The sequence below is a fragment of the Portunus trituberculatus genome, chromosome 20 (assembly GCF_017591435.1).
Source record: "Portunus trituberculatus isolate SZX2019 chromosome 20, ASM1759143v1, whole genome shotgun sequence".
Taxonomy (NCBI): Eukaryota; Metazoa; Arthropoda; class Malacostraca; order Decapoda; family Portunidae; genus Portunus; species Portunus trituberculatus.
The window spans coordinates 6,182,501-6,196,825 of NC_059274.1; the positions used below are offsets into that span (position 1 = coordinate 6,182,501).

General features: G+C 41.4%; 1 protein-coding gene across 3 annotated transcripts in view; it reads right to left on the bottom strand.

The window, feature by feature from the left end:
* LOC123506749 (15-hydroxyprostaglandin dehydrogenase [NAD(+)]-like) overlaps positions 1 to 13,293 on the bottom strand; it is a 28,539-nt gene extending 15,246 nt beyond the window's left edge. For all 3 annotated transcript variants that reach the window (XM_045259045.1, XM_045259046.1, XM_045259044.1), the window contains exons 1-3: positions 13,093 to 13,293; positions 4,619 to 4,674; positions 758 to 869 (exon numbers count right to left, since the gene is read on the bottom strand). In XM_045259045.1, the coding sequence (XP_045114980.1) occupies positions 758 to 869; positions 4,619 to 4,674; positions 13,093 to 13,278 (354 nt within the window). In that variant the 5' untranslated portion in view covers positions 13,279 to 13,293. The remainder of the gene's footprint in view (positions 1 to 757; positions 870 to 4,618; positions 4,675 to 13,092) is intronic.
* Between the last annotated feature and the right edge of the window lie 1,032 nt (positions 13,294 to 14,325).

A 14,325-nucleotide genomic window follows, 5' to 3' on the forward strand; every position in this document is an offset into this window, starting at 1 on the left:
TATTCTGATGATAAAAATGTGTCCCAGTACTGAAGACATTGAATAAAGATAGAATATATACAAAGAAGTACAGCTGCAACACTACTAGGAAAACAATATGATGTAGTGTTGCAGTTGTATTCCATGTAGTCACGTGTTAGGCTGAATTAGGAAGTGCCTGACTATCCACGCCTGACCACAAAGGATACTGAGGATGGAAAAGGCCAAGAATAAACAACTATCATTTTCCTTCCTTTCACGCAGTACTGATCACCATCTTTTCCTTTTTCTTTGTTAATGGTCTTTTTTTTTTGTTGCTTACTCATAACTTTCCTTCACTGACCCTTTGTCTTTGTGTTTGATGCAGTGAAGTGTGTGGTCAAACAAAGAAGAGAGAGGGTCAGGCCCATATTTTGAAACGCTTGGCTCTCTCACTATCACTGCTTGTGAATGGATCCAGTTGAAGATACTCGTGTTTTTAAGAGTATTTTATAGTTCTGGTGATAGAATGCCAAGATTTTCAGTTTATTAAAAGGAGAAAGTGTCTTGAAAACCCGACTAGTTGTCTCTGTGGTCTTAGAAAACTGTCATAGTGAAAGAGTGAAAGGGGAAGGCGTTTCTGAACACTGGCGTCAGACGTATGAAAAAAAATGGGAGTTGGCTAATGTAAATGTGCGATGCTGTCATCCTTAACTCTTCCCTCTTTGTGGCGGCATATGTACCCTTTGTGGTGCCTTACGTCAATCAATCCATCAGTCACTTTCCCTCTGTCACTCACCTTTGCGCCGTGATCCAACAAGGCTTCAGCGAACGCTCTTCCCAGCCCTCTAGCGGCGCCCGTGATGATAACAACGCTCCCCTTGATCTCCATACTCTTCCCTCCGGTTGTCCTAGAGAAAGATAACCATTAGTAGTAGTAGTGGTGAGGAAAATTGCAATAGTTGTGGTTATGGAGGTATATGTTAATGGTGGTGGTAAAGGTGGTAGAGGTGAGGCATAATCTTCATAATAGTCATAAGATTGTTGTTTATCGGGTGTTCTAAAGAGAGACAGACATTAGTAGTAGTAGTAGTAGTAGTGAGGAGAATCGCAATAGTTATCGTTATAGGGGTAAAAGTGGTGTTATAGGTGGTGATTGTGGTGGTATGTCAGGTATAATTTTCATTTATTCATAAGATTGTTGTTTATTGGGCGTTCTAAAGAAAGATAGACGTTAGTAGTAGCAGTAGTAGTAGTTGTGAGGAGAATGACAATAGATGTGTTTATGGAGGCAGAAGTGGTGTTAATGGTGGTGATGGTGGTGGTATAGGCGAGGCATAATCTACTTAATAGTTATAAGATTGTTGTGGTGGTGAGATAGTGATGCTTATGGATGTGGTGATGGTGGTGGTAACAAGGAAGTTGATGTTAGTGGTGATCATTCGTCGCTCTCTCTCTCTCTCTCTCTCTCTCTCTCTCTCTCTCTCTCTCTCTCTCTCTCTCTCTCTCTCTCTCTCTCTCTCTCTCTCTCTCTCTCTCTCTCTCTCTTGACCCCGTTTCCTTCAGGCATATAGTAGGTTTCAGAGGAGTGATCGTGACGTCACCTCGTGTCAACAAAAAATTACCCAAGAGCTCAAAAGTGTTCTGAGAGGCAAGACTTCAAGAGTATTATTATTCCTGTATTAGATTTCATGAAGATAAGAAGAGAATATTTTGTTTATTTATTCATTTATTATTATTTTTCCAAGATTTTCAAGGTGTTTGTGTGTGTGTGTGTGTGTGTGTGTGTGTGTGTGTGTGTGTGTGTGTGTGTGTGTGTGTGTGTGTGTGTGTGTGTGCGTACGTGCGTGCGTGGAATGCCGAATGCACACACACACACACACACACACACACACACACACACACACACACACACACACACACACACACATGGGCGAGTCTCTTAATGTGTAGCTCCTGTTTTACTTAGCAGCCAGCAGGTACGTGATGTAATTCGAGGGGTTGTAGTCTCGCTGTCCCTGTGTGTGGTGTGGTTTCAGTCTAATCCGAAGATCGGTCAGTATGAGCTCTGAGCTCGCTCCATAGGGTAAAGACTGGCTAGATGACCAGCAGGTAACCGTGGTGAATTACACACACACACACACACACACACACACACACACACACACACACACACACACACACACCTATCCCAAGATCGGAAATAATGAGCTCTGAGCTCGTTCCGTAGGGTAACGTCTGGCTGTCTCGTCAGAGACTGCAGCAGATCAAACAGTGAATTACACACACACACACTGAAATTTCTTAGACATTGTTGTATTTTTTTCCTGTTTTGCCATTTGAGACTCGCGCGGGTGTGTGTGTGTGTGTGTGTGTGTGTGTGTGTGTGTGTGTGTGTGTGTGTGTGTGTGTGTGTGCGTGCGTGCGTGCGTGTGTGTGCGTGCGCGCAATACCGGATAAGTAACCTTGAAACACACACACACACACACACACACACACACACACACACACACACACACGTTTAGCACAGGACTTGAAAGATTTTATTATACTCTTTATCAGATTGAGATTGCTGGTGATGAAATCCGTGATAGAGACGAGGAGAGGCAAGGGGAGGCGTGGTCATTCGAGTCGTGTGAGTGTTGTGAAGGGCGTTGTATAAGTTATAGTTGACACGTTAATGAAGAAACTGACAGAAGTACTTAAGGTGCGTTTTTTATCTGGAGAGAAATTGAGATACTGGTGCGCATATATAGATAAGATAGAAAAGGGGAAAAAAACACTGAGGTAAATAATGTGAAAGAATGGAAGTTTTAGACACCTGCGTTAGTTTGTTTTATTATTATTGTTGTTGTTTTTGTGCATTTTCTTTTCATTATTCTCATTTTTTTTCTTGCTTTTCATTTCATGTCAGTTTTCTCACCATCGTCTTGTTCACATTAGTAATTCTCTCTCTCTCTCTCTCTCTCTCTCTCTCTCTCTCTCTCTCTCTCTCTCTCTCTCTCTCTCTCTCTCTCTCTCTCTCTCTCTCTCTCTCTCTCTCTCTCTCTCTGAACATGCAATATAGAAAGAAGAGTTGATAGGGCAAGGCAAGACATTCTGAAAATATTGAATCGTGTCAAGTGGACTGCCAATAGAGAGAGAGAGAGAGAGAGAGAGAAAGAGAGAGAGAGAGAGAGAGAGAGAGAGAGAGAGTTGTATCCTGTATCTGTGAAATATAAGAGGGAAGACGTCATAAAAAAGCATTGAGACTCGAACAAGCGTTTCTTTTGTTACTCAGAGAGAGAGAGAGAGAGAGAGAGAGAGAGAGAGAGAGAGAGAGAGAGAGAGAGAGAGAGAGAGAGAGAGCGACGCATACATTGAAGGATAAAAAAATAAGGGCTAGAGAAATGGTAGATAATCCCTTCTCTCTCTCTCTCTCTCTCTCTCTCTCTCTCTCTCTCTCTCTCTCTCTCTCTCTCTCTCTCTGTAAGTAATTTAAAGCAAAAAACTGAGAAACACACAAAAAAAAAACGAAATAAAAGAAAAACAGGATTATTGCAAAGTTTCTTCTTTTATGCACGTGCGAATGATAGAATGGAGCATGCACAGAGAGAGAGAGAGAGAGAGAGAGAGAGAGAGAGAGAGAGAGAGAGACTGTTGAGTGAAATGAATCTGGTGTAAGAGCTGCTTCATACTGGAGTGGTTATCCCAGGAAAACCAACAATCTGAGATGGGGGGGGGGGGAAAGAGGAAACAAAGAAAACGGAACCTCTGAAGCTGAAGAGAGAGAACGGGAAGAGTGGCACCCAGTATTCTCCCGCCAGCTGAGGGAAATTAAGAGGGAAAACACGAAGAAATAAAAAAAAAAAAATAATATATGGTCAAAATTTGGAAAGAAAGACAAAATAAGATACGTCAAGAATAGAGGAATAGAAACAAGAAGAACAAGGAATCTACACAAAAGTGGGAACCGATATAAAGGCATTTAATTTTAATCCCACTCCCACTTCTGGACTGGACTGGACTGGAATGCGTAACACAGGATCTTGATTGCTTGAAGTGTATTAGTTGTATTAGATGTAGCCAATCTGGACGAGGATAAGGAAAAGTCTGAAACATAAAGAAATCCAAGGGTAAAATGATCGAGTAAGCATGACAACTTCGATTACAGAAAGTAGAAGGATGAAAAGATCTAGATGGATGAGAGAAAATGCGTAAGGTAAATTGATAAAAGGAGTGAAAAGCGTAAAAAGAACATTGTGAACATGGTGCAGCAAAAATAGAAATAAGAAAATATGGAAATACGTCAAGAAGAAATGGTAAACGTGAAAGAGAATTGATCAAATGGAATTAACTGATCAGCGAAACACGTAGTATCTGAAATTTGAGAAAAAAATCGGTTAATATTAAAAAAAAAAAAACAGGCATTACAGTACAAGCAATTATGGAAGATAGCAAGATAACAAAAATCACCAGAGAAGTGGAATCAGCAAGCCTGCAGGATAAAAAAAAAGAAAATAAACAGATAAACAAGATAAACAAGCCAACCATCAGCCAATCAGCTTCAGCCATCAGCCAGTAAGCCACCGAAGACATTCCACCACCATCACCACCACCGCTGCCGCCGCCGTCAGAGCCAAAGCCACGCCACAGAAAGCCGTCACTACAAACTACTTGCCTGTCAGACTCTGGTTGTGTCTGCTCCTTGGACTGCGACCCGAGGCAGCTTCCCATCTGAGGTGAAAAGAAGATCAACAAAAGCCTCACTGAAAGCACCAACACCCCATGACTCTGAACAGCACCATGGATGAGACCAAGCACTGCACTCTGAAACGCTTCCCTCTCTCACCACGAACATTTCATAGCCCAATGAGACGATTTGCTGAGTTCTAAAGTGTTTTTTTTCTGTTGATAATGCAGAAAACTTGTTAACATGTCACTAGAATTACAGAAACATCCTTAGAAACCGGTGTCATTTCAACTAGAGCCCTTTGAAAATAACCAAAGTGCAGTGCGGAAGTATTTCAGAATATGGGCACCCTATTCTTGAATGCTTTGCTCTCACACCGTCACTGCTCTCCAAAGGCTGTGGTTGAAGATGCTCGTGTTTTTAATCCCTTCAGTACCATAACGTGTTTCCATATTTCATTCTGGTCATTTTATACAGCTTCAGGAACTTAGGTGAGGATTAAAATAGTGAAGACTGGCCATTAATCTTCCGACCTCCATAGACCCTTCCTAATGTAAAAAAATCGTCTAATCATACCCAAAACTTCAGGTAAAAATGTGTCGCAGTATTGAAGGAGTTAAGGGTATTTTTATGGTTCTGGGGATAGATTGACAAGATTTCTAAGTTATCATAAGGAGAAACTGTCTTGAAAACCCGTTTAGTCGTTTCTGTGGTCTTGGGAAATTGTCGTGGTGACTGAGGGAGGCGTTTGTGAATACTGACTTAAAGCACCGTATTCACCGTATTCTTTCAAAAGGCTCTGGTTGAAGGTACACTGGTTTTAACTTTTTATAATTTTGTAGTGGTGGATTAACAAGATTTCTTCAGTATGAGAGACTAGAAGACCGAAACTCCTCTGCGCCGGAACCTCCATTTTTTTTTTCACAAGGCTCTGGTTGAAGTTAGAATAGATTTTAATGTTATTTTATTTTATACAATTAGAGTGATGGATTTAACAAGCTTTCTTCTTTATTAACTAGGGAAGCATTCTTGAGACCCTGCCTTGTTAGCTCTGTGGCCGTCGAAAATAGTCTTGGTGAGAGAGCAAAGAGTTTCTGGATATGAGCCCTCTGTGTCTCAGCCATGACCAGCACTGCCTTGGTGCATCTGTAGTGGTTGTAGTGACTTGCAGTACTCCTTCATACAGTCTCCTTTTTATCTCCTTTGCATTTTCTTGCTTCCCTCCCACCATCGTCCACTCCCTCCCCCTGAAGTTCAATTTTTTTTTTTTTTTTTTTTGTAAGCCGCCTTGTATGTGATTATCCTCCTCCTCCTCGTCTTCTCTGTCCTTCAATTCCTCTCTCCCTTCCTCTCGCCCGCTACGCTATTTTTCTTTGTTTTATTTTCTGTATCCAAAGAAGTCTAGTTAACCGGTTCTGGCTGCCTCACTCTCTCTCTCTCTCTCTCTCTCTCTCTCTGATTTTTTTGTGGTATACGTGCATATGTTTTGTCAGAGGAGGATTGGAATGCATAGACAAACTCATTTCATTGTCTTGAGCGGAGCATCCTTTCCTGCCAGAGAACCCAGTCACGCATACACAACTTTCACTTTCCCTCACATTCCACTGATATGTCTTTTCAACTCCTCTTCTGTCCATTCCTTATACAACCTCTCTCTCTCTCTCTCTCTCTCTCTCTCTCTCTCTCTCTCTCTCTCTCTCTCTCTCTGTTTTTGTGAGGAAGGGTCGTCTAAGCTCGCTTATGTCTGTCTCGTATTAATTTCTCTCTCTTTCTTTCTCTCTCCCCATCACGTCACTGCCTCGTCACTCTTGCGTCACCGTGATGCTCGGGGATGCTGGGCAATATCTGGGATGGTACGCGACGAGTCATCTTTCAGGAAATGTGAGATAAGGAAGGCGGGATTAGGAAAATATTGTTCTGTTGAGTGTGTGCATACGTGCGTTTTGTTCGGTGTCTCAAGGTCATTTGCTCACTGTCGTCTTCCTGTGTGTGTGTGTGTGTGTGTGTGTGTGTGTGTGTGTGTGTGTGTGTGTGTGTGTGTGTGTGAAGCGCGAACTCCCTATACCAACATTTACGTAGTTGGATGACACAGCTTGGGGAATACCTCTCTCTCTCTCTCTCTCTCTCTCTCTCTCTCTCTCTCTCTCTCTCTCTCTCTCTCTCTCTCTCTCTCTCTCTCTCTCTCTCTCTTAATTAATAGCCAGTATAGACTCAACATCAATTATTTTAAACATCAACAAATATTATTGGTGAGTGATAAACTTCTTATCGTCCCTCTTACGTTCTTATATGCATTTGATAGGCTGAGAACCTTTATCTTTTTATATAAGAGGGGAAAACCGACCAAGGGCAACCAGAACTGCAATTGAATAAAAAAAAACAGTGAAGTTATAGTGACGTGTGATGTAGAGCAATGATTCAATCTTTAGGACACACCAGTCTCTATATTAACTTTTTTTCATTAATAACTGGTGTACATTTCTCCCTAACTGCTAACCATTCTGAGGCACCTTGATTTCCTGCTACCTCCAGACATTGCGAGATTTAGTCCTATTTTTCTCATCTCGTTCTTGTTGTGGATGCTTGTAAAGGTTAAATGTATTCGTCTCAGTGCTGTGAATTGTTATATATGAAGGGTGGACAGCTCTCTCTCTCTCTCTCTCTCTCTCTCTCTCTCTCTCTCTCTCTCTCTCTCTCTCTCTCTCTCTCTCTCTCTCTCTCTTAAACCAATATTTACTCTTCATTATCTCCAGTTAGTTAGCTGGACATCTGTGGGTGTTTGTTGGTTCTTCTTAGTAGAGAGAGAGAGAGAGAGAGAGAGAGAGAGAGAGAGAGAGAGAGAGAGAGAAAGCCTTCCATTGTATTCATTCTTTATTTGAACAGGAAGTAAGCACTAAAATGAGATGAAACACTCACTGCTTCGAGGAACTGAGTGCTGAGGATCTTGTTTGATTGAGTGAATGCTGTGCCGTGAAATATACCAATTTTACTGACCGATTTAAAAGCAAAAGCAAATTTAAGAGCATTAGTTTCATTTCGTCAACAAGTGTAAGATGTAGTTTCTTACGAGTAGCAATGAGGGAAACTTAATACAAGTGTGCAGTAAATAGGTGTAGTAATGAGTGAATACCCTCTTTACCATAATGTTCTGGCTTAGCAGAATCACGTGAGGATAATGTAAATATTTGGTTTCATTTCGTCAATAAGTGCAAGATCTGGTTCACCATGAGTAGCACCAGGGGAAGAGGTTAATGCGAGTATAAATACGTGCTTTGTTCTTATCTTGAGGACGAAAACCTTCCCATCCCTCCTCAGCCCCACCCACCAAGCCACCATGATAGTGACAAGTACTTGGTCGATATAATGCACTGGGCAGGAAGGGTTGCCATGACAGGCGATACTTGAGCTGGTTTTCTGAAGTGTAGAGTTATTTAAACCATTTAGTATCATGACACGTTTCTGTATTCATTCTGCTTATTATTTGGTGATTTTATACAGCTTCAGAAACTCATGTGAGAATTGAAATAGTGAAGACTCTGGCCATTAATCTTCTAACCTCCATAAACCCTTTCTAATGCCAAGAAAACTGTCTAATCATACCCAAAACCCGTGATAAAAATGTGTCATGATACTGAAGGGGTGAAAGACACGTTAGCTTAGGAAATAATGAATAGATAAATAAAATAGATAAAGTTAGAAAATATTAGTACATGTTTTTTTTTCATATTTTTCTGTACCTTTCTTAAGTGTGGTGTTATTTGAAAAGACATGAGGTGAAAGAATAGTAAATAAATGTTTTGTTAATTCTTTTTTTTTCAGTAACATTTACGAGGTTTTGTTGTGTTTAATCTCCAAGTTTCTCTTTCATATATTTTTTTTTTCCTTTCTCTCTTCCTGTGTTCATTTTATTCTTCTGGTTTACTTGTGTACTTTCGTTTCCGTGAACATTGACTATTTTCCTTAAATTAATTAATTCATTAAGACGAATACATAGAAAAGTATATATATATATATATATATATATATATATATATATATATATATATATATATATATATATATATATATATAAGTGAGACAAGAATACCCGCGTGAGATTGGGCATCGGGGGAGAGGTGACCTTGATAGAGAGAGAGAGAGAGAGAGAGAGAGAGAGAGAGAGAGAGAGAGAGAGAGAGAGAGAGAGAGAGAGAGAGAGAGAATTGTCTGTCTTTTAGGTGATATATATTTTTTCATGAATCGGCAATTTTGGTCGGCAGTCAGGCAGTTAGTCAGTCAGTGTGCCGAGTAACGCCCAGCACACCCCATGTTTACTCTCACTTCCTTCTATTTATTCCCAAATCATTGTACCCTTCCAGGCATTATATATTCATCCTCTTCACTCGTTTCATATATATTTTCTTCGGTTAATTCTCTTGTTTCTCGAAAGTATTTATAAGTTACTTCACGATCACTGTATAAATAGTTAGTTATTTGCTTATTTTATATTCTATCTTCTATATATATTTTTTTTTTCGTCTCATTTGTACCACGTTTCGAAACAGACTCAAGGTTAGATTAATGCTCAGTGAAATTCATGACACGCATTCTGAGAACTTTTATTCATCTATTTACTTGTCTAACCTGCCTGTGAGGATTTGGAGTTAATTAGCAGAAATGAATGATATCTTTTGAATCGAATTAATGTCAAGACTGCTAATGAATTACAAAGCTACATTCCATATAAAGTATTCTAAAATGCAATGATTAATTTAACCGTCACACCGAACCACGTAATTAAAGTTGATGGACATTAAAGATAACAAGAAGAAAACGAATTCACACATCGAACGTAGCTGGCATTGAGATTTACGATCCAGAAGCTATTGAATACAGTGGACATTTAACGCCTTCGATACTGGGACGCTTTTTTACAAGTTTGGTGTATGAGTAGACGATCTTATTTACATTAGGATGGGTTCATGTAGGTCAGAAGATTAATGGCCCAGAGTCTAATCCCCATACTAGTTGTTAAAGTTGTATCAGATCGCATAATAGTAACCAGAATAAATATGAAAACATGTCATGATACAGCAGAGGTTAAAATCAAGAGATGAATGGCAGACCAATCAAACCTCACACTTGTGCCGCCCAACACGCAGCAGCGGGAACTGAAAATGTGTCATCGTTATTCCTGCCCGAGTGAGGGATTGGAGAGCAACACAGAAGGGAGTGAGGGACTGAGAGGCTGAGAGGCGAGGCTTGGGGAAACGCAGGCAGGAGCGAGGTAGTGGGGTAAGGAAGGGCACACATTCTTCTGCTTCCTGCCAGTCGGTGAAGCAATAAGCCTCGTCAGTTCAGGTAGAACAGCGAGACGTTTAGGTGCTTATCCCGTCATACCTGTGTGTCTGCCAACATTCCTCCCGTGTGTATGTGTGTGTGTGTGTGTGTGTGTGTGTGTGTGTGTGTGTGTGTGTGTGTGTGTGTGTGCGTGTGTGCGCGCTTGCTTGCTTGTATGTATGCAGAGGCACATGGTTAGGGTTTTTCATGCGTGTGTGTGTGTGAGAGAGAGAGAGAGAGAGAGAGAGAGAGAGAGAGAGAGAGAGAGAGAGAGAGAGAGAGAGAGAGGATAAATCAAGAAACTTTTCCCTTTATAATCTATGAATCATCACATCAATTTTAAGCGCACTTCTTTTACCACGAACATCTACGTAGCAAGGCCCGTCCGCTTCACTGATTCCCTTTACTGAGTTGACTTAGTATTAAAGGCAGTGCTGGCAGGGGATTCAGCGGATAGGAGACAGGATTACGTCAGCGGCAAATTAAGGCAATAGCAACAACAGACTCTACTTAAACCCGTGAGATTTTCATACGAACTACTTTCAAAGACAAAAATGCTATTTAATGAATTTCCCAGTGGTGCAGAATCCTTCTCTGGCAAACTCTGTAACTCTCTACCTGCTTCTGTATATCCAACTTCCTATGACCTGACTTCTCAGAGATTTCACGATATGCATCCTTTTTTTTTGGGGGGAGGGGTGGCGGCTAACTCTCGAACCTGCGAGGAGACTGGCACCTAAGTGGGCCTTTTTTTTTTCTCTCTGAACCAGTTTTCTCCTCTCACATTAAAAAAAGTTCTTTGCCCAAATATGTTTAGTCATAAAAACTGACCCTGAAAATCTATATGCTAGATTATCTTTGAAGCAGCCGGGTTTAGGCGCGGAAATGTTGAAGTACTAGCGGTTGTGAAGGTATCTATTTTATCAGACCGAGGTACTGTTGAGAAAACTCTGACATGGTATAAACTTCAGTGATGGAAACGCAAACTTATGTGAGAGACTTTATATGAGGATTAACACTTTTCTATGCTGTCAAAATGGTTCACTAGCTTCGTTTCGTTTCATGCATTTCTTTTACCAGGCTTGACTTTTATCGACCATGCATATAAGAAGGCCTGCTGTACTCTGTCACCTCACCAATATACATCTGACGCTTTCTTTGGCTTGTCAGTACTAGGCCGCTGTGTTGGTGCCAAAGTTGTTGTTGCTCTTGTAGTTACTGGTGTAGTTGTGTTAGATAATCAGTATGCAGGGAGGACCTGTTCTCTCTAACCCGCTTCTCCTTAAGTAGTCCAGAGAGGTAAGGTGAATGCGTGTGTGTTGATGTGTACCTCGTCTCAGCTACTCTCCTTGACTGGGGGTGCTTTGAAATATAGATAGTGATTCATGGGTTGTTGCTAGTGTTGCTGATATTTTCGTTGTCTTATTTATTTTTTTTTTTCATGCATACCTTCTCTTTGTCCTCCTCCTCTTCTTCTCCTTCTCCTCCTCCTCCTCCTCCTCCTCCTCCTCCTCCTCCTCCTCCTCCTCCTCCTCCTCCTCCTCCTCCTACTACTACTACTACTACTACTACTACTACTACTACTACTACTACTACTACTACTACTACCACCACCACCACTACCACCACCACCACCACCACCACCACCACCACCACCACCACCACCACCACCACCACCACCACCACAACAACAACAACTACTACTACTACTACGTGCTCCTCCCCTGTACCTGATGAACCAGACTGATGCCTTATAGATACAGGGTGTGGCAGAGAAGCACTTTCACTTGCAAGTTGTCCTTAGTATTGACCACTACTGGAGTCAAGGAAAACACACACGCACACACACACACACACACAGAGAGAGAGAGAGAGAGAGAGAGAGAGAGAGAGAGAGTGTGTGTGTGTATACCCTCGTGCATTATTTAAGTTATTCTGGTCTTAAGGTTTCAATACAGACTAAACCGCAAAATCATGATGTTACGTTAATTTACTCTCTCTCTCTCTCTCTCTCTCTCTCTCTCTCTCTCTCTCTCTCTCTCTCTCTCTCTCTCTCTCTCTCTCTCTCTCTCTCGACACAAACAGTCTCAGTCCCTATTGTTTTTACCGAAATGTGATCTCTTGAGTCCCTTGAGAAATGAATGGGGTCTGTTGTGTGTGTGTGTGTGTGTGTGTGTGTGTGTGTGTGTGTGTGTGTGTGTGTGTGTGTGCGCACATGTGTCCGTCACCCTGACCTTATAGTTGACGGACAGGGACAAGATAAGTTTACACGAGTCTTATTCCCACGTTTCTTTACTCCCTTTTTATGGTTTACGTCATTTTTATCATTCTTTTCTGAGTCACTATTGTTTTGTTCTCGTCAACCCTCCCTGTGCAGTGTGGCAGGGTATCGTTGCAACACCACATTGTCACAGGCACTGGTAACCCCGCTCGTAATTAGATACCAATAGATTAACTAGATACTGTAATTGAAATGTATATACGTAGTGGGGAAGGAGAAAAGATGACGAAAATGCTAATGGTATCTTCGGATTATTGCTAAGGTTATCTGTATTATATCCAGCTATTTTATTATTACTATTATTACTGAATGAATATAGTTTTTCTTAGGGATGTCGATAATCATTCCGTGGCATGTCATCCATCATGCCTGTAAAAGCTTCAATTAAGTGTATTATTTGTTTGATCTACTGAGGGTGCCGTGAAAAATGTTTAACAAGTTTCGCAAATGTGATACCCGAGTCTTAGAATGAACGAACAGGTGTGTACAGACTCGGCAGTAGAGCGTAACAGTGAAAGGAGGCAAGGTGGTCACAAACAGGTTAGCTGAGGTCTGAGACTTTCTGAGCTGCCGTGCTGTAGACTGAACTAGGAAGTCACTCACAAGATACACAGATGGTGCAGGAAGTATATATTAGACCTGCCCTGTGTAGCCCGACAGACTCTTCACACTACATATGATCTCACTTCCAAACCTGCAGTGAGACTATTCACAGGTCATTCCTTGCTACTTATTCCTTCAAGTTTCACAACGCATCCCAAGGCTTCTTAAAAACATATCGAGCAGTTTGAAAGGAAAAAAAAAAAGAGAGAATCATGCCTTAGATTAAAGCGAAATGATAGAGACAGCGCAAGTGACATACCTTTAGAGGTGAGGAATGTGAAGGCCGTTCAGTGGTGGGCAAGATGCGAGAGTGGCGCGTAGGCTTCCTTTTACCACCACGGTCGAACAACAACTGTGGTCTGTGGGCCGTGGCACGGTAGAGAGGCGACTGGCGGCGATGGTGCTGGTTGCCTCCTCTACTGTATATAGCCAGCTGCGCTGACATCCTTAGTACAGAAGGAAGATTTTTCAGGGAGGGAGGGGTGGACGGGGATGTGAGGCTGTAGTAAGGGCCAGTGAAGAAAATGAGTCTTAATGGAAAGTGAACGAGAAAGAGACGCTTAGAATAGGAAAGAATTAGACGAAAGGCAAAGAACTTGTGTGTGTGTGTGTGTGTGTGTGTGTGTGTGTGTGTGTGTGTGTGTGTGTGTGTGTGTGTGTGTGTGTGTGTGTGTGTGTGACCTGCCCTCCAATCTAGCATGTGATATGCATGCACAACAGTCTTGAGTGACTTTCATTGCCTTAGTAGTTAGTGCGATAATGACTGCTTCGGATTACTTTTTACTCTTTCGCTGTTCATTCGCTTTTCCATTTATCTCTCCATTTATTATTATTATTATTATTATTATTATTATTATTACTGTTGCTCTTAAGACAAGCAAAAAATAAACACTACATTGTTCTCTCGAGTGAATAATTATAAAGTACGTATAAGAGAGAGAGAGAGAGAGAGAGAGAGAGAGAGAGAGAGAGAGAGAGAGAGAGAGAAATCCTTTGCGATAAAATACTAAACACATATAATTGTCATCTAGGTTGCTAATGCTTGCCTGTCAATAATGTAATCTGGTCTTAAGCACGTGAGTCAGTGAATGAGTGAGCAAGGAGTGGCAGTGTGAGTGTGACATACAGGTGACGTGACGAGAGCGTGGCTGACGTATTGCAGGTCTCATGAGTGTCCCTAGACTGGGATTTGGTAACCGGTGTTCAGTGACTCAGGCAGTGGCAGGAAGAGTCTTACGGAGAAGTCGAGGTAGCGCGATTTTTCTTTTTTTCTTTCTTTTATCATTATTCATTCAGTGTTATTTTTATTACTGAATGTTGCTTGTTATTACCTGCGCTATTGATTGTGGTGGTGATGGTGGTGGTAGTGGTGTTGGTGGTTTGTATAATAGTGGCAGACTAAGTAGTAGTAGAAGTAGTAGTAGTATAATAGTAGAAGTAGTAGTAGTAGTAGTAGGAGCAGCAGTAGTAATAGTAACAAAAGGTATTGTAT